The sequence below is a fragment of the Pocillopora damicornis genome, chromosome 2 (genome assembly GCF_964200805.1).
Source record: "Pocillopora damicornis chromosome 2, jaPocDami1.2, whole genome shotgun sequence".
In the NCBI taxonomy this organism is placed as follows: Eukaryota; Metazoa; Cnidaria; class Anthozoa; order Scleractinia; family Pocilloporidae; genus Pocillopora; species Pocillopora damicornis.
Window position 1 is genome coordinate 30907457 of NC_142671.1, and position 25571 is coordinate 30933027.

The 25571-nt window shown below is 38.4% G+C and overlaps 3 protein-coding genes and 1 pseudogene across 9 annotated transcripts in view; 2 read left to right on the forward strand and 2 right to left on the reverse strand.

Moving 5' to 3' along the window:
• The window catches only part of LOC149050822 (gamma-aminobutyric acid type B receptor subunit 1-like), a 7105-nt pseudogene extending 5055 nt beyond the window's left edge, over positions 1 to 2050 (forward strand). The window contains exons 6-10 of the transcript XR_016184091.1: positions 1 to 3; positions 357 to 420; positions 499 to 582; positions 818 to 968; positions 1912 to 2050. The exon at positions 1 to 3 is cut by the window's left edge and continues 93 nt beyond it. The product of XR_016184091.1 is annotated as a gamma-aminobutyric acid type B receptor subunit 1-like (transcript). The remainder of the gene's footprint in view (positions 4 to 356; positions 421 to 498; positions 583 to 817; positions 969 to 1911) is intronic.
• Positions 1 to 13738, reverse strand: part of LOC149050821 (uncharacterized) — a 45717-nt gene extending 31979 nt beyond the window's left edge. The window contains exons 1-12 of one of the 6 annotated variants that reach the window (XM_089198402.1): positions 13443 to 13738; positions 11064 to 11292; positions 10822 to 10921; positions 10406 to 10517; positions 9811 to 9866; positions 8722 to 9182; positions 8199 to 8271; positions 7849 to 7891; positions 7499 to 7554; positions 7332 to 7395; positions 6957 to 7013; positions 6355 to 6542 (exon numbers count right to left, since the gene is read on the reverse strand). In XM_089198402.1, the coding sequence (XP_089054528.1) occupies positions 6411 to 6542; positions 6957 to 7013; positions 7332 to 7395; positions 7499 to 7554; positions 7849 to 7891; positions 8199 to 8271; positions 8722 to 9182; positions 9811 to 9866; positions 10406 to 10517; positions 10822 to 10921; positions 11064 to 11193 (1284 nt within the window). In that variant the 5' untranslated portion in view covers positions 11194 to 11292; positions 13443 to 13738 and the 3' untranslated portion in view covers positions 6355 to 6410. Of the gene's footprint in view, positions 1 to 6354; positions 6543 to 6956; positions 7396 to 7498; positions 7555 to 7848; positions 7892 to 8198; positions 8272 to 8721; positions 9183 to 9810; positions 9867 to 10405; positions 10518 to 10821; positions 10922 to 11063; positions 11293 to 13442 lie in introns of those variants that run through there. The other 5 variants (XM_089198404.1, XM_089198403.1, XR_016184437.1 and 2 more) reach the window with 5 other exon arrangements.
• LOC149050823 (gamma-aminobutyric acid type B receptor subunit 2-like) lies at positions 3520 to 5463 on the forward strand. The gene is made up of 3 exons (XM_027195016.2): positions 3520 to 3846; positions 4496 to 4678; positions 5343 to 5463. Exons 1-2 carry the CDS (start codon positions 3664 to 3666, stop codon positions 4658 to 4660), a joined length of 348 nt encoding a protein of 115 aa, XP_027050817.2. The 5' UTR covers positions 3520 to 3663; the 3' UTR covers positions 4661 to 4678; positions 5343 to 5463.
• A 315-nt stretch (positions 13739 to 14053) lies between the features above and the next one.
• LOC113678172 (SH3 domain-binding protein 2) lies at positions 14054 to 24953 on the reverse strand. The gene is made up of 12 exons (XM_089198407.1): positions 24563 to 24953; positions 21771 to 21938; positions 20670 to 20769; positions 19720 to 19834; positions 19140 to 19195; positions 18433 to 18860; positions 17791 to 17863; positions 17666 to 17708; positions 16191 to 16246; positions 16001 to 16064; positions 15141 to 15197; positions 14054 to 15050 (listed from the first exon to the last, which is right to left on the reverse strand). Exons 2-12 carry the CDS (start codon positions 21907 to 21909, stop codon positions 14925 to 14927), a joined length of 1257 nt encoding a protein of 418 aa, XP_089054533.1. The 5' UTR covers positions 21910 to 21938; positions 24563 to 24953; the 3' UTR covers positions 14054 to 14924.
• Positions 24954 to 25571: the final 618 nt, after the last annotated feature.

Below are 25571 nucleotides of genomic sequence, written 5' to 3' on the forward strand. Positions count from 1 at the left end.
AATGTCTGTAAGTGCCCTATTATATGTATCACTGTGATTTCCCAGCATTTTGTTTTCTTGAAGGTCAAACTCCTTTGTTAGGTATAGTTATCGTTAGAAAACAAAGGCGATACACCATAAACGCATAAGTAATTGTTTCTTTAACGATCCATGCAACAAAAAACGAAAAAATTGAACGGAGTACAACTGACAATCGACACACACATATGCGTTTTGACCTTGTTAATTATTTCAGTATTAATGATTCTTACCATAAGCTCTGCATGAAATTATTTATGGTCATGATACTTTGCAGCCATTCTTGTCTTTCTGAAGAATGTAAAGCGTAATTTCCATATTTTTTTTTCACTCTTCAGAGCTTGGTACAATTTTACAAGAACTCTGACAGGCTAAGCTTGCTTAACATTGATCAGCGTCAACGTATGTACTCCTTTAATGAAGTTGATAACTAAAACGAAATGATGCTTTTTTTAATTACCGTATTATTACTCTCTACAGGTGGCGAAATGAAACGAATTGGAACTTATGATATGAAAAGGAAAGTTATCGTAGTCGATAAGAGCCAAACAGCGCAGTGGGAAGGTACTGCTCAGATGTCGTCTAGACTTTGGTAGATTTTTTTTTACAAAAAACTCTTGAGCAAATGTCAACAATACAATCTTCTTTTATAAAACAAAAAGCGTGGTCAAAAACTTTTTAAAACTCCTCAATTAAGCAAATAACTATACAACAAAGAGTTTATGATTGCGTATAATAGAAATAATATCACAGGGAAACTGAATGAGAATTGCGTTTTTCGCATATTTATGTTAACCAGATAAAAAGGTTCCAGCCTGCACGATTAAAAAAATCCTTGAGCCACGGTACCTTCCCAAGAGTATGGTATTTACCATGGATGGATTGTGCGTGTTCGGGATCCTCTTTGCGGTAGGGCTCTTCTTTTTCAACTTTAAGTATCGAAATGTCAGGTAGAAACTCTCCATTGCACTATTTTCTTATTTATTCACTTCTGCTATGTTATCTCTCTAAATTCAATAGTTCAGAGAAAAACTTATTTACACAATTGAATTAATCCACTGATAGGCCCTCTTGGCTCTGCCAAGTGATATAAACTAACCAGCTAAACTTAATGTGTCAAGAGAGCATCAGAATACAGAAGGAGACCAGGTGAAATGAAATCTGGCGCAGAAAGGAAGGCTTCTAATCCAGGCCCGTCACTTCCATCAGATGTATTCATATATAGGTCTTAAGAATAGAAGCCTTTTCCTGGTTGTGTGGGCTTAAAAGATTTCGGAACGAAAATAAAAAGTATTTATTTAGCGGTTATTCACAGTGCAGATGTCGTGGGAAATAGATTTTTGCCTCCACCTAAAACTGTCATAACTCAAGTGGCCAGGACAGATCCTAGCTCAGCCAATGTCTCATTGTTTATGTCTTTTGATAACTAGAAAACCAAATTTTATAAAAAGAATAAGGTTTAGTTGAATTATCTCTGGTTGAAAAACTGAAATAGTACTAACCGCAATACCAACGGCAAGAGACTTAAATATTCACGGTTCTGCATTTTGCAAATCACGATAAGAAGGAAGGTAAATTTAGTCCTTAGCGATAGGGTGGAGAAAGCAACATCTTTGTTCTCCTCGTTTCGGTGATTATTGCACATTGCTAGGTTTATTGAGTGAGTAGGTCTGTTCAGGGACATTTGCAAGGGTTTAAAAACTGTTGAGAAAATTCTTACCACTACTTTGCTCTCATTCTCAGTTTAAGACTGGCTATTGGATTTTTCTGAAGTCGCCTGGGAGATCGGGAATTCTCTTAAATCAATCTTACTTTAATCATATATTTAGACACACATAAAACACCGTAACAATCGCTCATAATCATTTATTAAATGCTTATCTCTGCCTCCAGGTATATTCGAATGTCCAGCCCGAATATGAATAACATTATTATTCTGGGATGTGTTTTGATCTACATTTCTGGAATCCTTTTCGGCATTGATGCTGAAATTGTCTCAAAGAAGACCCACGGGAAAGTGTGTCAGGTATGACGTTGCAAATTGAACTAAAGGGAAGTGAGGAATGAGCAGAAGTACATTAACAGTCTAATGCACGGTAAAGGCGAATGCCTAAATCACAATCGTGTGATTGGTTGATGATGTGGTACGAGCTTTTTTGGACCAATCGGAAACCGGGATGAGTGAAGCAAAAACAATGCAATCCCGGACTACTTTGGACAATCGTTAAGATATTTGGAAATTTCGTGGATGAAGGAAGAATTCACAAGTGTAACGTTATTGAGACAGAAAGCTACACAGTTTTGAAGTGGTCTGCATGCAAAGCCAAAACTAGAAAAGAAGGAAAACAGTAGTTTAAAGATTTCGAAATACCAAGTAGAGAGTGAGGGTGTAGGTTTTTGTGGAGCATTAGGCAGTTCTCGTTCAAATGAGTTATTTACAACCTATTTACTCTTTCAAATTATGTAGACTAGTGCATGGACGGCATCATTTGGATTTACCATGGCTTTCGGTGCCTTATTCTCTAAGACATGGAGGGTTCATCGCATTTTTATGAACAAACTTAAAAAAACGGTAAGTTATTGAATATCAATCAATCAGATCATTTATTTTTCTCTCAAAGTCACGAGACGACCACGATTAAGATATTTTGAAGCTAAGAAGCGGAGGGGTCATCTTGGAGTGCAATAAGCCTCTTCCGGATGAAAAATAATAATGAATGACGATGACGATGATTACAAAACCAGGTATCCTTCCGAATTCTATGATGGGGGAGGGGGGGATTTAAAAAATCATTTCCTTGCCTCCATACTTCTGATGACCACAAGCCTAAGATAAATGTACCTTAAAGATGAATGCAATCAGCCCAGGTTAAAAATAATACGAATTTCATAGGAGAGCACGGCTTATTTTGAGCAACATTTATCATTTGTTCAATCCTCTGCTTTAGGTGATCCAAGACTACCAGCTAATCATTGTGGTAATTCTTCTCCTGATGATTGACGCCTGCGTCCTTTCCACCTGGCAAATACTGGACCCCACATATACCACTTCTAAGACCTTCCCAAGGAGGGTAAGCCTCGTCTATTTCTTTCCGTACGACTTCATTATGAGTCTTTTTTTATTTTAATGGGACACTTTTTTCACGTCATGAATTCAAGTTTGAGCAAAACTTAAAAGTATAATTGAATGCTCCATACATTTAAAGCATTGATATTGCGCCCAAAGTAAAAGGTTGTTACCTGAATATTTAATTCTGATGTTTCAAGATGATTTTAATACGTTTTCCATAAATCCTTTTTACATATGTACAATGCAATACATGTGCTTTGTTCTTCTTGTCCATGTGGAACAGAGACAACTAGTAGTCCAGTTTAAGCCAGTACTTTACCTTTTAAAGGAGTTCGTAATTTTACTTCATTCAGAGTAATATAATTATAGCAAAGAGAAGTATCACAGATGACAAACGTAATGGGCGTAATTATCAAATATTTCAGATTGACCAAGACGCTGACATTGCCATTTACCCATACCAGACCTTCTGCACTTCAAAATATGAAAACTTATGGGCAGGTTTGCTATATGGTTACAAAGGCTTCCTTCTGCTATTCTGCACCTACCTGGCATGGGAAACTCGCAAAGTCCACATGCCAGCGCTAAACGATTCCAAGCAGATCGGCTTTGCTGTGTACAATGTGTTCATTCCTTGTGTCATTATCATTCCTATACTGAACCTACTGAGGAGTCACAGTGATGCAGTGTACTTGTTGAGCACTTTGCTATGCCTTTTCTGTACTACCATCACTCAGTGCCTGATCTTTGTTCCAAAGGTAAGTACAAGGAGCTACATACTTCTCGCTATCGAAGGCAGGAGGCAAAACCACAATTGTAAAAAAATTTTCCAATTATAGTGAATTTATATTATGAAGGGATTGGATACACTTCAAATGGTTAAATAATCTCATTTAAAGCGGCACGTCAAGGTACTCTGTACTTTCAAAGGAAAAGTCTGGAGACGGAGCGTGGCATGTTCCTTACCTTCAGGAGGTCATACGCCACCATTTTAAACCAGTTTGAACTTTTCACCAAGTCTACTGTCATTAAAATTATTACAATGTCGCTTTCTTTGAGAGTTGAGGATAGCAACAGAGTCTAGCAAGTATTATGCGTCGGCATAACATATTAAGTCTCAGAGATCTGACAAAAATGAAGAATTCGAAGCATATGCAGGGTGAATAAAATTAAGTACTTTTCTTTCACTGCATGATGATAAATTATCTCCATCACCACGGTTAAGCAACTCTAACTTCAGGCAAAATTGGTTTTCCACGAAAGGCTGGCACCTCCTAAGGTTTCGAAGAAAACTTGCTCTGACTGGTTCAAAATAACTCAGAACTTCGAATTGCCTCATATAGAGAGTGACTATAAGTAGAAATAGGTTCAGGTCATATTTAGGTAACTTATTTGATTATTTGACAGATTTTTGCGATAAAACGCACGAATGGTGACCCCTCTAGTTACGAGAAGGGTTCACTCTCTTCTGGCAGTACCGTTGACAGCAAAATTTGCCCATCGCCTTCAGCACAAAGCCTTGATCGTATTTACAAAGCGGAGAAAACAACCCTTCCACCACATGCTGGTTAAAAACATCTTTACATTTTGGTGAGTATTTCTCATGAGTCCAAAACAGATAAAGTTTTTTCACGTCGGCTTTGCTCAATAAGAGGCTTTTTCTGTCATTTAGGTACTGTTTGTAAAGGTTAAAATCATCTAACTGTATAGAGTGCGAAGGATTTTCAAAACTAATTCATGGCTGCGCTGAAAAGTGGATCACATGCATGTAGGTTAGATTGGATAAGAGACATATATGCCTTTTTTTTCTTTTTGTTTCATTTTGTTTCATTTTGTCTCGGTTGCTTTCCTTGCTTGGTGGAGATTTGCTGCCTTTTACAAGGTTTAAAAAGAAGAAAAACTCTCTGTATGAATTATAAAAAGAAAATGAAAACCAAACAACAATGTCAACTAATGACGCAAAGCCTCCTATGTTTACTGGTGTTTGTTTTTGTTTGTTGTTTGTTATTGTTTTATTAGCTTTTGATAATTTCAACAATGATAAAGCCTCGAGAAAATAAAATCGAACATGGGCAATCTAGAACACGCGTAAAGAAAAACCGGACTCTATGGAGGTGACAATGTCGGTGGGGGCTGGCAACACCGTGCACCTCACTTTTTTGAAATTGATATATAGTTCGTTAATATCTCAACCTAAAAAAGGAGAATGGTCGCATTAACAATTTTTGCCATCTTTGACTTTTTCCTCTTCCAGGAACCAAGTCATCATGGAGGTATTTGTTCTATCCTCTCATGAATACAATTTCAGCAATAATAATAAACAGCCTATTTGCTATGTATACATGAAGGGAAATAAAAAGAATGGAAAAATAGAGAGCATCAGAGTAATTGTGTTGGGGAGTACAACGTACAACGAGTCAGAGAAAGTTTTTTTCGGTAAAGAAGGCCTGAGAAAAGACCTTAGCTAGTGAAAATGAAAGTTCTTTATTTTAGTTTGGTGGGTTGTGGTGGTTTCAGTGGATAGATAATGTCAATGCTTTTACTGTGTCATCTACGCTTAGGCAAGCAGACACCACACTAGACCTTAACAGTGTTTGTCCGAGGTGTTTGAACGTTTGTCACGTTGTCGATAGCGGATCTTCAAACGGTGCCCTTATTCAATATCTTAGCATTAGAGGACAATAAGGAAACTCACAGTCATACATATTACGATAGTATAGTTCGTGGGTCGATTTGCGACTGAAATCTTCAGAACTTTTGTAGTTTGTTTTGCTATTTAAATTATTCCACCCTCTCCTTTGAGTTTTGGAGATGAAGTTCACTGAGTTGACGAATTCTTCATTTGAGAAACTCACGGTGTAGGTACGTGTAATATTGAAACGTTTGGATAGTGTAGACGCTCCGACCAATAGTCTTAAAAAAATAGCAGCAAGGGCAAGGGAAAGAAATTGTAAGTTTAGTGAATTTCGTCGAAGGTGCGAGCCTTGTAAAATTAAATATTAAAAAGCCCTGCGAAATTCTCGACGAAATATCACTTCAACATGATGTGACCTCATCAATCGACACATTTATGCATTGCGTACCTATTATTCAAGATTACTGCCACCTTTTATGATTGTATATGGTTACTTTGAACTTACAAGAATGTTTTTGTAGTTATAAGTTATTTAGCTCTCTTCAGACTTCATATCCATTGATAAGAGCCCCATAATGACGATCATGAATGCTTGAGATTGAGAAGCCAGGGCTATAACGTTAAAACTTCATACAAGCCACACATAGAGATATTTTATTTTATGCTCGGAAAAAAAATTGTCAATTTCTATCTGTAAGTGGCTGCCACGGTCAGTTGCAAATCATGGGTGGGGAGATCAAACGAGGAGTAATGACTTAACAAGTCTTTTATTTCAGGAAATCTTGGGGTTCCTTGTTCTCTGAGAGAATATCCTTGTTCCTGTAAAGGTGAAAGAAATAATAAGAGAAATATCAAGAGCTAACGATGACATACAACATTGTTTTACATTAGACTTAAAATGAAATCTCTTATTGGTCGAGGGCATACAGCCAATTTACCATAGCGTGTGAATTCGAAGTTGAAATGATAACCCACTACATATCTGCAGCAGATATTGGGTAATCAGATCGAGTTCGAAGTTTGCTTAGCCCCCGTTCGTGTCGTGTTCTCAAACTTTGCAAACTTAAAAAATATATCAGTTTTTTTTTGTAGGATATCATGAATTATCAAACTTTGAGTTTGTGTTATCTGCCTCAGCCTTCATTTTCGACAGACAACTCAAACCTCGGTAGTGAATATTCCTGATATCGCATTCAACCTATTCCAATCGTTGCCTATTACAAGCTTCCGTACCTTGTCATAAGATATCCGATAGTGCACGACTTTATCCCCTGTACCAACCGACAAAACCTTTACAATGGCAAAACAAAAATGTAGTGAGAGACTCCTGTTTGAACTGTTAATACCAACAAGTTTGACTGCTCAAGAGGATTTAACACTCGATGGCTATGATGAATAGAATCATCTGTCCCTTAAATTCAAAGTAGGGTTCCTTTCGGCTATGTCCATCTCGATCGTAGAAAAGGTAAGGCGAAAGCTGGCGAGAAAAGGCTGGTTAAAAAAAACCGGCGATTCTTTTTTCTTGCTTGTGTTTTTTTTCCGCTGTCGGGGAGAGGGTTTCTTGTGGGTTAGTTTTCTATCGAACATGTCAAAGGACTGATTTCTCACCATTGTCGATTGTTTGGTTTTACTTTCGCGTAAAATATAAACTCCGGGCCTGTCCTTCAGCAACCTACAATAGGAGAAATGGAATACTTCCTTAATATATAAATCAGGACAAATGTGGATAGCATTTTAAAGATAAAGCGACAACCAAAATTATTATAGTTGCTTACATAGTAGCTTGTGATCTGTCCATGTCATGAATCAAAGTCAGTGAAGATTTATCCTGCTAGAAGAAGGCACTTTGGTTACCAATTTTGAGCACGCATATACACGATACCTTAAATAAGTCACTCTCAAAGTACTCCAAAGTTATCATAAAATACAAAATGAAAGCAGATTTTTTCGGTCAGTTTATGTCAAAATTTGATAACACATTAAGCGAGGATTCCCAAACAACAAGTACCCTTCACTTTAAATGCCTGAATAGTCTTCTGAATAGGATGAATTGCTTTTCTCTCGCATTTGTTCTCTGTATTCAGAGAAATCCGACTAATTTAAATACCTCGTGTCCGTAGCTCACCTCTCTTTGTCCACTCTTGACACTTTGTCCATCCGGGGCACCTCTGTGAGGATAAACAGTAAAACAAAAATAGGTCAGCTATGCTAAGGCCACATCGGGAACCATTTTTTATTAGGTAAATATATATGAAACCATCAGAACACATATGACTTCGTCGTAGAATATATGTTATGTCTATAATTTATACCGAGACATTAAATGCATCAGGTCTTCTATTTTTAATGCCAATTTCATACCATACGAACACGTGCATGTATGAAAAGAATATTTAATTTACACCAAGCTTTTCATCTTCTTCACAAAGATTTGAAATGTATGCGCCATTATATTGCCATTTAACTGATGCGTACCTTTCGAGTGCTTCAGATTTCATTGGAGTGGAGCTACTTGCGGTCAATGGTGATCTGAACGAACTTGGCAATTCTAGGAAAGTGCCATACGGTAAGCTGATTGCTCGAAAATGGAACTGTTAGTGGGGGTGACACTCCCGTCATCGTCCATTATGTTACACAGGCATGGAGGTTTATGACAAATGTGAAGAAAGCTTCCTTGTGACATAAATTATACCCTATTATGCAGTAAAATCAAGCATGAAATTTCCCAGAGTAGTATCAATACAAAAAAGTCCCAATTTTTATGTAACAAAAGTGTGCCTCATACAGTCACAGCTTAGTAAACTAGAAATTCAGAATGCAGCTAAAGATTATCTGAAGGGAATCTCTTCCTGCAGTGATTTTCCCTGGCACTTGATCGAAGCCTGAAAGGGTCATGATTGGTATGTGAGGAGTTGTTCAAAGCTTTTTTTTTTGCTTAGTGGTGTCTTTCTTGACCTTTCGTGAATCTGTGTGATTCCAGGAAGTGGGCGAGACTGACCTGATGGACTGTGAGCCTCCACTTCTTGGAGTGACCTTTGGAAGAATTGTACAGGTTCATTTTTCTTTTGCTGGGATCGTTTGGGTAATGGTCTTATTCTTGCTTCCTGTTGTGTTCCAAACCAAGGTGGCACGTTTGACTGCGTTAGCCTATTTTCCTGGGATGGTCCCGCAAGGACGGAAAAAGGACGCTGCTTCGTTGTTACGTTGGTTTCTGAATGAGGAGATGGGATGTACCATGTGACCTGCTGAGTTACTTTAGCATGTGGCCTGCTGTGCGCTTTTGTTGTCTCATTAGAGACTGAAGCTTGTCCTGCAGGGACATCCGTAGGATCATTACGCGATAGCTCTAAATTGTGAGGTATTGTTCTTGCATTAGGTCTGCGAGCGAGAGCTGGCGGTGAGCAAGATGGACCAGTTCGATTAATGTTGATATAGCGGTGCTCCTGTGCTGGATCTACCCTAAAATGAAAACAAAATAACAGTATGCACTGTCCGCTCCCTCAGACATTCGTCTAACTCCCCAGACAGTTTACCTTTCATACTCCTAGGTATTGTGACTGTCATTTTCCTTGCCTTAGACTAGTGCCCTGGAGTCCAGCGCGTTCACCGTTTGGCTACGGTCACGGTCTCCTACCAAGGCAGCCGAGCCAAAAGGCAAAGATCTTATGGAAATTTTTTCTAACGTTCGTTCAAAGAAGTTAGGTCCTAATAAAACAGCGTTGTCAGGCAGGAGTAAATATTGTGTGAACATTTCGACAGTTATTGGGAAGACGAACTAAAACCTTATTAGGACAATTATTTTTTTCTGGCTTGCATCGTCTAATCATAAGTACGTAATGTAAGACAGTTAATTTGATTCGCACTATACAAAACAACCGCAGACGTGTCGTAAAAAGGTTACATTATAACTAAATGCTGCCGCCTTAATGGTTGCCATATTCTCTTACTTATGGTGCTTCACGCGTTCCGAGCTCTGGTTTGAAACCAGACCGCACACTTAATTATATTGAAATCCTACTAATATTTTCTGTTGAATAACGTCTTACTTGAAGTAGCTAGCTTGATAAAACTATATTTAAAATCTTACTCTGAGACAGGGCAGCAATAAATTTTCTTGTCCTCCGTTATCGTTTCTTGCCAACGCTGAACACAGAAAAGAAATTAAACCATACTAAGGTTTCCTTGTATATTTAATATAAAATTTTCCCCATATTTTTTCTCAGCAAAATTGTAAATCAAAGCTCAAGAAATACAGAAAGGGAAACTGAATTTCATAACTCTACCTTTTATGGGCTTTCAATTAGAAAACGGTTCGATACCGGCAAAAAGTACAGAAACAAGGGACTTTGAGCAAGCGGGCCGCGTAAAGAAAGTTCCTTAGGATGCCTGGACCTAATTCCAAACATAGAGGAAACCATGTATTGACACCAAGAAATTATCACTTGTTTCTTCAATGAAGTTCAATTCAACCGCATTTGCTTAATTATGATTTAAAGGGCTCGATCAGCCGGCTATTGTATCCAATCATCACGTTTTGATTCCCCAGTTGTGTTCTTCTCACATGATGACTTTGTTTATCAAATAACATGGTTGAATGTTGTATGAACTCCGCCCTATTACCACATAATACGACAGAATTTCCGTGCAGCACTCACTTTGAAGTGAAAATAGCATTGACTTACATTAAGATCAAACTCAGAATCCACAGCAAAGAAAAGCGTTTTCATTGAATATGATTCATTGATCAGTTTAAATGCCCAAGTATATTTCGTAACCTCCTGTGCATCACATACGCTGCATAAAACAAAAAGAGTGGGTTAGTTTGACCATAATTCATGACACAGTCTTAATTCGTCATCAGCCCAGAGCTGCACATTTACCTTGACTACACCTTTGATTGAACAAGAAGAAACGAAAAGAAAAAGAAGAAACAGAACGAATGAAAGACATGGAAAACCATGTTATAGATTTCGGAACGAGCAGGAAACGAGTCTTCTGCTATGGCAGTTGCCTCCATTAACGCTCCATGCCAGATTCGGCGGAGACGAATCTGGTTCTGCTTCACAGTACTCAATAGGCTTTAAGATATATAGTGTACCTGTAATTCGTCAACGAGAACACCTCAGCATAGTTGTCGTCACCAGAATGCTTGTACAGATAAAGGCATCCAGAATTCAAGATCATGTAATACCATGGCCCTGCCAGGATAAAAAATTTCATCCAATAAGACAGTATAAAGTGTGTAATGTAGTTCGTTTACACTTTTCGCCTTCACTTTTAGTTCAGAGCGGGAATTTACTTAACTCTTCCCCAACCTTCTTTGATTAAAATGATACTTACAACCGAGGGCTTTGATCATCGTTCGTAAGCCTGAAGTGCTCTCTTTCATGACCCAGCCGGAGCAGCTGGCACCAGTGCTGAGTAATTCCTGAGCCGAAATGTTAGCATATGGTTCAACAACTTTTGCCATCTACAACGAAGACTTTATGAAGCCAACAGTACAAAATGGGGGAATACACCGATAAGGCCGGTAATGTAGGAAACACGTGACCAAGATGGCAAGAATCAACTAGAAAGAAAAGAAGATTTTTCAGAATGAGGAAGGCTTAAATGAGTTGTAAGCAATAATATTGAAATTTCTGGCCGAATTTTAATCTTTACAAATCGTTTCTTAGATCATTTGATAATCTATTGAACTTGGGAGTATCCCGCCATGTTGGATTTGCTCTAAGGAGGGTTAAAGCTCGAAACATCAGGTTTAGAATATCGTTTCGATTGCTAATTAGTAAAATTAAAATTAAAAACCTGTTTGGTATGTCGGCCGAGAATTGAATATTTGGCAAAGAGGCGAGGCTTCGAAGGCAAATGTAAGATTTTGAGCAAACATCTCTGCCAAGGACATTACCAGTCGACAAATCAACGAGCCAGAAGAGGTTGAATGATTTTATAACCTACCAGAAATGTACCACTAATTGCCCCATCGCGCGTTGACAGCACAATTTGTTTACGTTTTTGTAATTTTCAGAGCAGCATTCGAGATCAGTTTTTAATGTCTCTTGCGCAAGACTCTACAAAACGAGTTCGTTTTCCTTCCATGTAATGTAACAAAGATGAGAAAGTGAAACTCTTGAGATGGCTCTTCCCGCTAGCTTTGTTCTTTTCGACGGAAATAATTGGAAGACAAATATCGTTGTGACTGAGGGTTATTGTGAGCCGGTTAACTGTCCAGTGATTTTGCACCACGTGATGTAATTGAGCCAATAGAATCGCCTGAGAATTAATGGTGGGTCATAATTTTACGATCAAATCAGTCGACAAAGCAAATTATCCTGATATATTCCGCAACGATTTTGCACCACAGCCTTAAAAGAAACGATTTCTTTATAAAAATTTCTCTCATTATCCCGCTGGTTTCGTCTGAAGACAAGTCTCTTAAAAACCCCAATTAAGAGGAAGTCGATTGACCCAACGCTGCCATCACTAATATAATTAGAAATTCACAGCAGTTTCGAGTTTATTTTCGATATATCATTAGCATATGACACCGAAAGTCGTAAAAAGTCTTCTTGAAGCTCTAAAGTGGTAAATAACCCTTCTTCAATATCATGAAGGGTGATGAACAAGAAACTTCATGAAAAAAGCAGTCGCTATGACTATTGGATGGTTGGAATATTGCGAATGTTTGGAATAACGTTTGATATTTCATTGAAGTAAATAAAACAGAAGGTTATATACGTCATGTAAAACTAGCCTTAGATCATATTTATATTTGTCACAATGATAAGATACTCCAAATGAAAGTATCGACTATAGGCCCGGTAATGAAACTTGCTAGTAACGGTAAAGTGTATGTATTTGCGATATTCTTGCGATATTTAGACAGGCTGGCCCAGTTCAGCTCGAGGCTGGTTTAAATGGGAGCCTGTATAAACAATGACAAGGCCAGACCATAACAATGAGAGCTACTTCCCCTAATCTTTACGAGAAGTGAGAAGGTTTTTTAACGTCCCTTGCTGACCAGTACAGAGAAAAGACAATAGATGGGGCCCACGGTTTATCGTCCTTATCCGAGAAGACTAGAATTTAAAACATAATTTGTCATTCAAAATTGAGCTCCATCCCCGTCAAAGTATTGTTACAAAGTGTACCGAATTGTGACGTTAGTTGTTTTTATGCGAGTTATAAAGCCGATTAAATATCTACGTGGTCATTCTACCAACTACAAACTAATTCATTAGCTGGGTCTTTCGATTCATCGGCCACAGCTGAATGGTTCGAAGAACCATTTACACCAGATCTTGTAATAAATCCATTTTCTTATATTTAAACAGGAAGTTCGCGCCGATTGATGAAATTTCATTTTCATCGCCGAAAAAGGTCTCAAGTGTTACCCTTTGTTAATAAATCGACAGGAATTAACGTAAAAAGTGAGACAGACATTCAATCCACACACCATTGTACGCCACAACTGGTAGTTTTGCCCGAAGAACAAAGTGGAATTGAACATCTATTTACCAAATAATGCACAAACACAACCACGATGTAACAGAAGGTCAGCGCTAGAAAAAAAGCGATTTAAAGATGAGAAAGAAATCCAATGTACTATCATTGATGTTCCGCAACAGGATTTTCCGTTCTATTAATTCATTTTTGTCATACTTTTGATGAAATTTAAGAAGCCTGTAAAAGTTTTGTTCTTTACGACATAAATGTACTCACCGCTAATGACAAGTATCCCCTGATGAATGATGCTCGAATGATATTCAAAACCAAATGGACAATTCAGTTTCGTAATGCAGAAAGCCACTTGTTATTGACGAATTTTAGGTGCTCTAAGTGAAGTGAACGATTCGCACTCAAAGCATAAATTTTCCGGTTAATTGAACGAGAGTCATTGATCAATTTCTCAGCAATAAAATTCCAATTCAGCTCTGCTGTGATCTACGTTGTTTACCTCTGATGGAAAACAACATATAGAATTATGAAACCTAAATATTTTTAGTTTTCTCCTAGACAAATAGAAAGGAGGGGCCTTGGTACCGAGTAAAGTTCCAGGCGAATATGCCATGACGGAGTTCCCAAACAAAGCTCTTCAGAATATCACTATAGGGATAAAAGAAGTACCTTCCATTAAATGTTGCATCCCTTTCACCTCATATTCCCAAAGAGACACACTGTTTCCTAAGATCTTCGAGCTTTTACAAAGAAAATAGAGCAGACTCTCAATCAACCAAAAGAGAAACAAAAGCTACAGACTATTGCCAACTAATTGGCAATCGTGTGCAGCTCATAAAACAACCAATTAAGACAGAAAGTACAATAGACGCAAACGGTATTGAAAATATATTATTTGAAAATTTCGTACGGTCCGTTATCATACACCGAGTGCAAAAATTTGTTTTCCGTAGTCACTTGTCCCAGAACCTTTGTTAGCAATATGTTAGGCCAAGAGATAAAAAACTGTGATAATCTCTTGACCAGTCACAAAATAACTATGAGGCAGAAATGGAGTGAAGTAGACCTTTAGTCTATCGCAGGTAGTTGTTGTACAATCGAGCCAAGCCATAAAATTTAGGGTGACCATTGTGTGATGGAGAAAAGAAACGCAGGAAGAAATTAAATTGAGAATTAATTTACGCTGTGGTCCATTCTGATGTGCAAGATGCCGCCAAGTCCAAGGAACTAAACTCGAAAAACAGCGGTGGAAGTGGGTGCCCTTAACACAACCCCCATAATGCGAACTTCCCATGGGGAACGCCCTTTGAGCGGACACTCCCATCTGAAAACAGAGTGACCCGGATAAGGGTTCCTCAACGAATGGACGACATAGTAAACTTGATAAATGAAAATTTCTCGAGTTGAATTACTATTGCTTCACAGTTATATCATATTTCTAAAAAATCTAAACCTACACGCGTACGGGCTTTCTGTATGCTCCTCTATTGTATTCTACTTAATTGGTCGTCCACTCCGTGGACAGGGGAGCAGATCCATAATTATGAAAGACCTGGATAAGAAAGCGAGTTACAGCAATAAAGTAAATATTTCGAAGGCTGCGCTGCGCCTTCAGTCTTCCTTCTTACAAGAGAAGTGCACAAACGAGAATTGTCATTGCTTGCAATCCTAGCAAGCACTCGATTTACTTGTAAGTTTTCTTTTTTCATTTTGAAAATTCTTCTCCAGTCACGTCGTGTGCATTGATCATGATCGAAAGGGCCTCGTGAGTTTTGAGTCACACTTAGGCAGGTTGAAGTCGTGGTAATGCTCTATCATTTCCTCTAGTTTATCAAATCTTGGCCCTTCAGGTTGCAGAGCGTACCCTTGATTCTGTGGACGAGAAGTGACAAGTTTTACGATTTTGTGAATGGAAGAGAAAAACGATGTAACTCTAAGATTTCCTCAGTTGCTCTCTCATACCTGATCATGGAATATCACATAATGACGAATTCGGTCACCAGTGCACACCGACAACGCCTGCACAAAAGAAATAACTGCATATGAGGAACGTTTTCTTAGAGTGCCTATTTTATTTTGTTTATTTTTTAGCTTAATGTGTCATGTATTCTATACTAGGTCTTTTCCACGTATAATTTTGGCAACATGGCCGGCTGACCTGAGGAGGTGTGTAACAACATCCGTATGTGGTGAGGCTTTTCATAAGAGGTAGTGGTTTGCGTAATAAGTGGTTTGGAAAGGTGATAATCTGAGAGACCCAGGTTTAATTCTCCTATTGAACTCAGCCCCATTGTCCCCCCGCGTTTCCGAGTTCAGTTTTTCCGCTGTGACTTGCAAAAAACCAGAACATTTAAGTCAAATTGATTTTCAAACAAAACAATATTTAACTACTTTTAGAACGGTCGGTCAATACAAGGTATGAAACCATCAGTTTACTTAGAATGTTAGCCACTAGAATATGTGGCTCTGGTAACAACGGGCAGTATGTACGAAGGACAGGAAGGTAATCAACATCACGTGAGTCCGTAAGTTACAAAACGTCCCCTCAAATTGAACCTCACTAATCTGAAAACTGGCCTATTATTATCAACATGGGCAATGTTTCAGTATGAGGGTTTGTTGCTTTTCATTATCTTAAATTATGAGACACTCAGCCAAAGCCGATCTTTTCCAATAAAGTTTCAAAGTGAATCACGGTTAAGGCTTGGGACCACCCCACTCCCTACCCCCCTCCCCACCCCCGTCTCCGTCTCACCTTACGGGGGGAGGGTGTGGCTACATGTAGGCTAAAACAAAGATTAAAGAATTATGTATCTTCTTACCATCCTTGACTGTGCAGTTTGGCTATTACGAACAATATAAACGCCATATTTGTTCTCAAGAAGGCTACGGCAAGAACAAGAAAAAAAGAAGGAAAGCTACTTGTAAGTGAATTCAGATCACCATCGCCAGCAGTTTGAGTCAAATATTTGAACCTCAACATGAAAAAAAAGAAAAGCGAATTTTACTCACGAATTGACCTCCGTCTTGTCTAAGTCAAGTAGCAATGCTGAAGATGGAAGGACTCCCTTCAAATGAGGAGAGAAAATAGGCAACAGAAAAGTTGTAAGGAAAATAAAGCTTTATCCTTAAAACGATTCATGAAGCGGAAATCTATTGCATACCCTCTGGGAGAGGTTTTTTTTCGCTTCAGTGAGGTTTCACATCCTCAAAGGGTGTGGTTAATAAAAGGAATACCTTCCCCATACAAGTTCGTTATTCAGGTTGTTCTTCGAAGTTCATCATGAGCTAAATCTTTAGCCAAATATGTGGACTGTTTATTAGATACAGTAGAAAAAACTAAAGAATTGAATTTCTCAAGTTCGGGGGGCTCTTAATATAACAGCGAAAGCTAATCTTCTGTTTACTATCTTTCTTCAACTAGAGAAAATAAGTCATTAAGCTACAAGTGTCGATATCTTGCTTTCTTATCGTGAGATATGCCCCAGCTGTAAAAAGCTTAGTGCGTGCACGATTGAAGCTACCAAAGATGAACCGAACTCATAGATTAACAAAACAATTCAAGAAGAAATAAATCGATCGTTAAAATGCGAGAATTCCACTCTTCAACAATGGTAGAAATGAGACCCAGTGAGACGACTACCGTTTAACTATAAGAAGCTCAGTTCTAATGCGTTGTTTGTGATCTAAATCAAGTCTAACTTCAAAATGATATAAACCTTTTGCACGTTGTGCCGTTAAAAAAGTAGATTTTGATTCATGGCATTAGGGAGCATTCTAGGTTCGCGGCGCAAAACATAGCATTGAATTAAACACAAGCTAAATCGTGCTCATTTCTCATCTTTACAAGTATGCGCTTTCTTTAACTTTTTCAATCAAACAGCTCGTTCAGAGTGCCTAAGGAAAAACAAACCTATCTTATACAATTCTATTGAACAGTTTATAAGATCGGTATTAGAATACTGTACACCTACTTTCCACCAAAGCCTTCCTAAGTACGTTAGTGAAGACCTCGAGCGTGTCCAGAAAAGAGCCATGTCAATAATCGCGCCTTCTCAATTGTATAAACAATCCCTAGACAGCTATGGACTCTGTACCCTACGCCAAAGACGCGATGATGACTGCTCTAAGCTATTTGGTGGCATCACCAAATCGAACGATCTCAGTCTCGCACATCTACTCCCCCCACGTCAACAAGGCTCATATAGCTTGAGAAGCAAAAAAACTTTCAATCCACCACAATTCACACTAACCGTTTCAAAAACTCATTCATCCCGGCCAGGTGCCAACGAGTAAATAGCAATGTTTGGTAGCCAGTAATTTGTACGGAGCACTGTAGTTATATAGAGACTCTTTGTAAATAGCCCTAGTTTTAATTGGACTATGTTTATATTGTAAATAATTATTCAATTCAGCCTTTGGCTGTGAGTTATTCCTTTTAAATTATCAATCTATCTAAAAAACAAAATAACATTTTGGAAACTCACTTCCTTGTGTTTGACTTTAAAGCTTTGTCCATCAGGGTCACCTCTGTTACAGACAAAAACACTATCAATGCACATATCATCGATGAGGAAGTTTACCCTGGATATCTCTTTTTGCATTTGCTTACCTTCCGAGCTTTATTGGTTTGCGAAGAGCTGCTGGGCCAGCTACAGGAGGGGGTGGTAAAGTGGACGCAGAGCCTGAAAAGCATAATTTTTTAAGAATTAGTGAAAACTCGCTCTTTCCTGAACTATTTGTTACTACAAAGGTTTTAAAGGGCCTGGGTCAAGACTTTTTAGGTATATTTTGACGCTGCGTACGCAGCAACGGTGACAAAATTAACATACACTTAATTTTACTTGGGTGCATAATTCCAAAAAAAGACTGTATTCTCCCTTATGGCCATAACACACTGAGTAACATCTAGAACAACACTGAAAAGTACTTTCACCAAAAGGATCAAACAAAAACACGCGCGGAAACTAAGTAAAAAAATAGCCTTCCTCCAAGTCATAGAAGGTTATCAAATTTAGATTCATGAGAAAAATATGCCAAAAAAAAAGGGGATGGCAAGAGATGGGCGATGCAAATGACTGGCTTGGAAAGTGTAAGCTTTTCCACATGAAAAAAGGTGAAGCAGCCTCTTTTACCTCCGATCTCCAAAAAACTAATGCTCAGCTGTAATTGCATTCAAAATGCTTGAGTTAATAAGACTGCTTTCGAATTTCCAGTCCGCCTTTTTCTTTCAACGTAATAAAGAACATGTTACCTCTCATATCAGTAGGATTTACTTTGGCTTTTTGAAGTTGATTAATTACGTCCTCATATCCCTGAGGTGTGGGACCAGATGAATCTGATGAACGTCCTGGAAATCTCCCCATTGTTACTGGGCTTGGTTGTGTCGCCCTCGCAGGTGGGCGAGACAGTATTGCGGGCTTCAGATTAGGAGGTGGTTTTCTTGCAGGTTCTGGTTTCTCGTGTCCTGGAGGGGGAGGCAATGGCTTTTGCGATATATCAGGAAGGGAAGGCAATGGCTTTTGCCGTAGATCAGTAGAGGTAAATGAACAAGAATGACGTCGTCTAGTATCCGGAAGAGGTGCAGGCGGTCTTTCTCTTAGTTGGAATGTTTGGACACGACTCGGTGGTTTGGATGGTACGTCATCGTCGATAGAACAGTATCCGTCAGCGTCGTCTGCCCTGTAAAGCAGTATACATTTCAACAATATCACAGCTTTGCAAACTCTTATCGTCTTCCTTAGTTCTCTTACAGCTGATTTATCAAGGAACATTTGAGGCAGCGCGATGAAGAATATAAAGAAAAAATATATCATGTTTGAATAGTCTATTTTGAAATAGGATTTTTTAGATCTCTAGCACTCGATAGTGCATCGTTCATTTATCGTCAATTCCTGATAACTTAACCTACACAACTGAAGCATTTTACTCTTTTACTTCAATGTCGCCTTCGTCACCTACCACGATGAATCACCGCAATATTTTTCCATGTCTCTTGCTATAGCGTCTTGCCATTTCTGTCAAAAATCAAACAGTTTGAACTTTCATTCATAAGAAGGAAACAGTTATTTCCAAAGCTAATTTGAATTACATCAGCAAATTTATTCCTCTAGGCATACAGGCAGTTTTACTGAGGGCTAATTAAGTTTGATGTCTAAATGAGCTATCGTAGTTTTAATAAATTCGATATGAAATTTCAAATTTGAACATATGAAAAGTAATCTGGAGTCTGAAACGGGCCGGAATGTGTGGGGTTGGCTTTTGATTGCATCGCATTGTATTCCTCAAATTTGTGGTTTCAAGCTACTTTTTTTAATACTCTACAGCTGTAAAAATTCTTGCTTGCTTGACTTTTCCAGGTCTCCATTGAGTTGCGGCAACGTCTCATTACTAAGTTGTTTTGTTTCTTTTTAAGTTTATCGCAATTCCAGCCGCTCAATGGTATTTTTTTGGCATAAAATTACATCTCGCTAGAAACATGTATGAGTGTTTCATTTGTCACGTGTTTAGGAGTTGTAATGGCAACACATTAAATACTTGCCTTTAAATCAAAATCTGTGTCTACAGCAAACACTAACGTCTTGACGTCACATGACTTAGTATGAATCAGTTTGAAAACCCACGGATACTTAGATTTCTCAGGAGCATTACACACTCTGAAAGAATATAAAGACAGTTGACTTTTTCCCAACCTCAAGCAGTGGAAATACCCAACTTTACTCTTAACCCCTACGTCATTAAATTCTCAAATAGGTACAGTGGAACCTCTATCAAACGAAGTGCTAGGGAACTGAGAAAATTGGTTCGTTATATTGAAGGTTTGTTATATCGAAAAGCTCGATTTAACGAATTTGCGGAAAAACAACCAAAATGTTTTGTTACATCGAGGGATGGTTAATAGTTGTTGCTTTGTTTTGTCTTGTTTTTGTTTGTTTTTTGTTGTTGTTGTTGTTGTTGTTGTTTTTTTTTTTTGGTGTGACGACGTGCTACCCAGCATTTTAGGATGGAAACAATTACCGTAAATATATAACATTTACGCTTTAATGTCTGTATGAAGCTATAGTACACTGTACAGGTCTGTACATAAGTACAGCACCTTGTTTCTAAAGCACGGAGGACAAATCTCCGAGGAGAAAGACAAAGAGGATAAAGCGGATCTCAAGATGTGTCTATGGTGTTAGTGTCTGTAGATGTGTCTATGGTGTTAGTGTCGGCATTCTTAAGGAGCTGTTAACTTTGAAGTTGTTCTATTGGTACAGAATTGAAGGATTTTGATCCTTGTTGGTCTGTTTCGTATTTGTCTTTTGTCACGTGATAACATTTGTTCGTTATATCGGGGTATATTATACGTTTGGGCTTCTGGATTGCGTTCGTTATATCGAGGTTCTGTCCCATACATTTTACTGTAATTTTTGCTGGGCTAAAGAGTATCGTTAATTATACCGAGAACTTGGTTATATAGAGGTTTGTTACATCGAGGTTCTAGTGTACCTGAAGTTGCTGAGAGGGACTGCCTCACAAAAGTTTTGGTCATCGGATTGTTTGAATAAGTACAGACATCCTTTACTGAGGATCATATAACGCCAGGGCCCTAAAACGTAAAACAATCTTTGCATGATTTCTTCGTTGTAGTAGTAGCTATATTAACTGATAGATTCTAAGTAACCTTGCAGCAAATGTAACTACCGTATAACTGGAAAATTTTTAAATTGTTCCAGCCTGATATTTTTACTTGAATGGTAGTAGTAATTTTGTGGGTTTACTCTCTTTTTTACATTATTTCACCTTGTTTACTGTCACAGGTTTGCATTAGCCTAGGTAATTCGAATCAAACCTGCATCTTTCTTCATTTATTTTAAGATGCTGCTGGGCTGACCTTCGTTTCGTTTCTTGGAAATTTTCATTTGTTCTAGCCTGATATTTTTACTTGAATTGTAGTAGTATTTTTGTAGGTTTACTCTCTTTTATCTTATTTTATTTTGCTCACTGTCATGCGTCTTATACATGAGCCCCTGGCTTGGATACACAGGACTACCTAATCCCATGTACTAACTTAATAAATAAACTAATTGATTCATTGATTACGTCTGTTCAGTAATAGATCACCGATGGCGTCAAAATGTGGTAAGACGAAAAAAGTGGCACATGAGGCGCAGCCGAGTGTGTCACTAATTTTCTTGACACATCTTGACGTCTTCTGTGATCTATTAGCAAAGAAACCCGCGGAAATATGAAATCTATCTGATTTGTATAATAAAGAAGCAAAAATTGTCAATAATTTCATCCATGCGTCTGTCCTCCATTAGTTCGTTAGTGGGAACCAATCAAAACACGTGCATAGTTCAGCTCAATTATACAATGAAGAACATGATCCGATGGAAAACTTTTTTTCTTCAAGCATTTCTTCGCTGTATTTTATGCCACTATTCATAAGGATGGTAGAGTTTCTTATGATGTTTCTATTCTAGTTTTTGGACTTCCTCAGGTTATGCTTTCATTTTAATATTATTAGTTTATTTGTCTGTTTGTTAGTTCGTTTGTTTTGCATTTTTTGCTATACTTTTTAGAATGCTCGTGACTTCCAGTACTTACAGTCAAGTGCTTTCACCATCGATCGTATTCCTGCAGTCTCCTCCTTCCTAACCCATCCGAACAACCCGGGGGTATTTTTCAGCAACTCTTGCGCTGAAATGTTAGCGAATGGTTCGACAACTGGCGCGGAACGAGCCATGCTTGCTACCAATTGATCAGGGCCTTTGCCTATGATAAACACAGTTATTTCATATCAGCTATATCAGCTCAAACAGATAAATGTTGTAGTATGCAGTAAGCCCGTCAGATATGAACTTAGTCCATGGTCAAGCTCACCAATGAGTTACCTGCAGCTCAGTAGGTAGAGTATTGAACCAGGACATCTCATCGAGATTTGCATTAGCTTAGGTAATCCGAATCAAATTTGCATCTTTCTTCGTTTAATTAAAGAAGCTGAACGGCTGATCTTCCTTTCGTTCACTTCATTTCCACAAGCGAGGATTCCTTTTTATGAAATTGCTCATTTCATTTTTCTGATACATTCGGTGCAAAGGCAAAGATGCCTTAACAATGACAATAACGAATTACAAATTAAGTTTCGTTTACAGAAGAGCCCGTTTGAAATTCTTCACGAGGATTTTTACGTGCATCAGAGATCCTCTGAGACTGATCTTTCAAAAGGTCATCGATTTATCTTCTCTCTTCTCAACGAGGCATTAAAGATCTGCCAAGAATCTTGCTAAGACAGTAACAAACGATATTGACCTTTGTTTTGAATCATGATAGAATTCAATTAGTCACCTGCAGCTGTAGAAACACCTATATTTTTTTATAGAGATTTCAGTCAAGAAAGATTATCATTCACAATATTGTCTAAACTTTTTCAGGATCATTATCACGAAGATCTTGACAAGAAAAATATAAATGAAGATCCCGATAAGATCCTCTAAGAGATTTTTGAGAGATGCTGAAGATCTTGAACTGAAGAATTTTGGAAGTAAGTTGAAAACATTCAGAGAATCCAAGCAAGTTATTGTCAGAACGTTTGGACACTAGTTATTGATCCATCCACACTTCAGTGGTCTTGGCAAAGAAAGGCAATCATATTACATGTATAATATATAGATTTAGCCCGCACGTCTCAAGGGCACAACGCCTTGTCCCGGCCAGGACTAGAACCCGGGTCGTCCGACTCGGAGCCCAGTGCACTGACCACTGGACAAAGCCGTGGCGTTGGCGTGCCCGCGGTACATTTGACCACGCATGTTAAAAGTAGCACCTTGTACGGTCGTACGGTCGAACGGTCGTACGGTCGAACGGTCGTACGGTCGAACGGTCGTACGGTCGTACATCCAAATGTTTTCGGCTCGATGGGTTACTACTGTTATGTATAATTATGGGGCTAAGCTCTGCGAGCTCCGCTATCATGAATACGTTATTTTTGAAGGCACGATGTAACAAATGCTATATTCTTGTAGATTAGAGGTCTTCGAGGATTCTTCAGGATCTTGAAAGCATTTTCTACGCTGGATAGTCATGAAAAGCACTAATTGCAAGAGTTTGTTATCCCTGTGAGCGAGCTGCCTTGGCGTCGGGAAAGAGTTTGTCAGCGTGTTTAGTCGCAGCAGCTACGAGCGGGGAGTAGCGATAGCGGAACTGTAAGAAATTACGTCTGTAAGCAACCCTATTTCCGGTGTCGTTTCGGCTAACGGTATAGTTATTTATCTATCATTTATTTACTTTTTAAAAATAAGCTGACCAGCCTCCTCTCTCTTTTCTGTAAACCTCTGACGAAGACGTTCTTTCGGTGTCGTGGCTATGAAACTTTTAAAGTCACGCTAGGGCTGTTCGTATTTTCTGGAGTTTCGAATGGCGTGACTTGCTATCTACACAGAAATTTGTCACGCCGATAATAGGCATTAAAGGCATTTCAATTCTTAACACGCGTACTTTTGGGGAAAGCAAAATAAATCAGAAATAGATCAGGTGTAGCGATGAACACGTCCTGGTGCTGTAATAAAAAAAACTCTCTTTCTTTTCACACCAAAGCCGTCAACGAAATGCATTGAAAGTAATGAAGTTATAAGTTATGCACCGTTGGTTCAAAATAAAGAGAGCTTTTTCAACAGTGACGTCACTCAATCTGTCACGCCAACTTTGTGCGTGAATAAATTTGCAATTCTACGAAACATCTCTATAAATTCTAGAAACTTAACACGCGATACACGGCAGGCTTTTAAAGAAATCCTTTCTTCCCTTCATACTGTACATCTCTGCAAGGTATTAGTTTGAAAAGCGTCTACAAATCTATCCAACGACTTTAACCGCCATCGCTAAAGGAAGAAACTCAGTGAAAAAGTGCGAACGAATCCAAAATGGCGTCTATTAATTATTTAACCAGGAAGCTATATCGATTTAAACGATTAACAGCCGATAGCGCGCACTCTCTTTAGTAAAAACTGAACACCATTTCCCTGTGTACACATAGTGCTACATGCAATTCAGTATGGCGCTCTCAGAAAGTTTTTGCTTCATCAAACGCACGCCAATCGTTTTGTAATCAGCGGAAGCGCTGCCGTGATAAATTAGCTTATGATGCATGTCTTCAGCAAAGTCATGAAACGTTACTTCAAGGACGAAGAGAAAGCGTCCAAAATCTTAAGATATCCAAATATCAAACATGTGTAAATGATGTATGAGGAAATTATCACAATAACGTTTTCTCAAGCTTATATATTCTTATAATTTGCTTATGATTCAAAAGTCGAGCGCCAACATTCGCCTGAAGATTTAGTCTGATGTTATCAACGAAAGCAGTATTGATCGTCGGGAAGAATGCGAGACGTGCTTACCTGTCTTCAGCTCAAGTTAATTTCCTTCCATATTGGCTTCACAGGACGCAACTTACACAACATATATCCAAAATGTGAAAACACCACGATATCACTTCGCTCAGTCGTACCTTCAAACAATATTTGCTAATGGCATAAATTAAGATCACTCGTCAAAGAGGTCAACTACGGATGTTAATGAGACACCCGATTGACTGGAGCTGAAGCGGGCGTCTGTTGGCCATCAAATTAAGATAATAAGATTGAAAGACGTACGTCACAAAAAAAATCACACTCCGAAATCTGCTTGCCTGGTGTCTTTGGGAAACTTTGGACATGGGTAGCTTTAAACTCAAAAGATAACGGCAAGTGACAAGTACGTTCTCTATATAGCAACATTCGAAACGTGTATAATTAGCACCTCTAGCATCAACGGCCTTAAGTACTCATTATTCCGCGCAGCCCTTTTCATTTCTATGGTGTATTTTTCTTTATTTATTATTTTTCCCCTCTCTGCGTTTTTACATTTGGACTGTTAATGTTTTCCCTTATACCCCAGGTCATAAAAGCAGTCGCCAAAATATTGCCAAACATTCAAACCCTATTTTTAGAAAATGTGACGTGATGACGTAATGTTTTTCCTCTGTAAACCTTGTCAGTTGTTTCGGTCTCCAGATATCCAAAGGGAAACTTGAGTTGTTATCGTTATTTTGAGAAATCCTCCATCCATTCTCATACTTTAAGTAAACGCACTGCTTCATATAACAGAGAGCTGACTGAAGAGGCAGTCAAGCGAGAATTGACTAGGCTGCTTTGGTTTTCACGGGGACAAAACAACTTCTCTCTACAAATATATTGATATGAAGCCGGGGAATAGAAATTTTCTTTTCAAATAAATCTGCTCTACTAACTTAAAAGAAGTTCAATAACTGTTATGATTTCCGCTCAATCTTGTGGTGAATATGATAAATCCGTTCTTTATTAAGTTTTTATCAAGTAATGAAAGCATTCCATGCAGCTGAATGCCCAA

What these genes read in the sequence shown, in the direction of transcription:
- LOC149050823 (XM_027195016.2), top strand. Translation starts at nt 3,664, where the DNA reads ATGCCAGCGCTAAACGATTCCAAGCAGATCGGCTTTGCTGTGTACAAT. An exon ending in GCCTGATCTTTGTTCCAAAG is followed by an intron (nt 3,847 to 4,495) that starts GTAAGTACAAGG and finishes ATTATTTGACAG; the next exon opens with ATTTTTGCGATAAAACGCAC.
- LOC113678172 (XM_089198407.1), bottom strand. Translation starts at nt 21,909, where the DNA reads ATGGCTCGTTCCGCGCCAGTTGTCGAACCATTCGCTAACATTTCAGCG. An exon ending in GATGGTGAAAGCACTTGACT is followed by an intron (nt 20,770 to 21,770) that starts GTAAGTACTGGA and finishes TTTACGTTTTAG; the next exon opens with GGCCCTGGCGTTATATGATC. An exon ending in TATTGCGGTGATTCATCGTG is followed by an intron (nt 18,861 to 19,139) that starts GTAGGTGACGAA and finishes ACTGCTTTACAG; the next exon opens with GGCAGACGACGCTGACGGAT.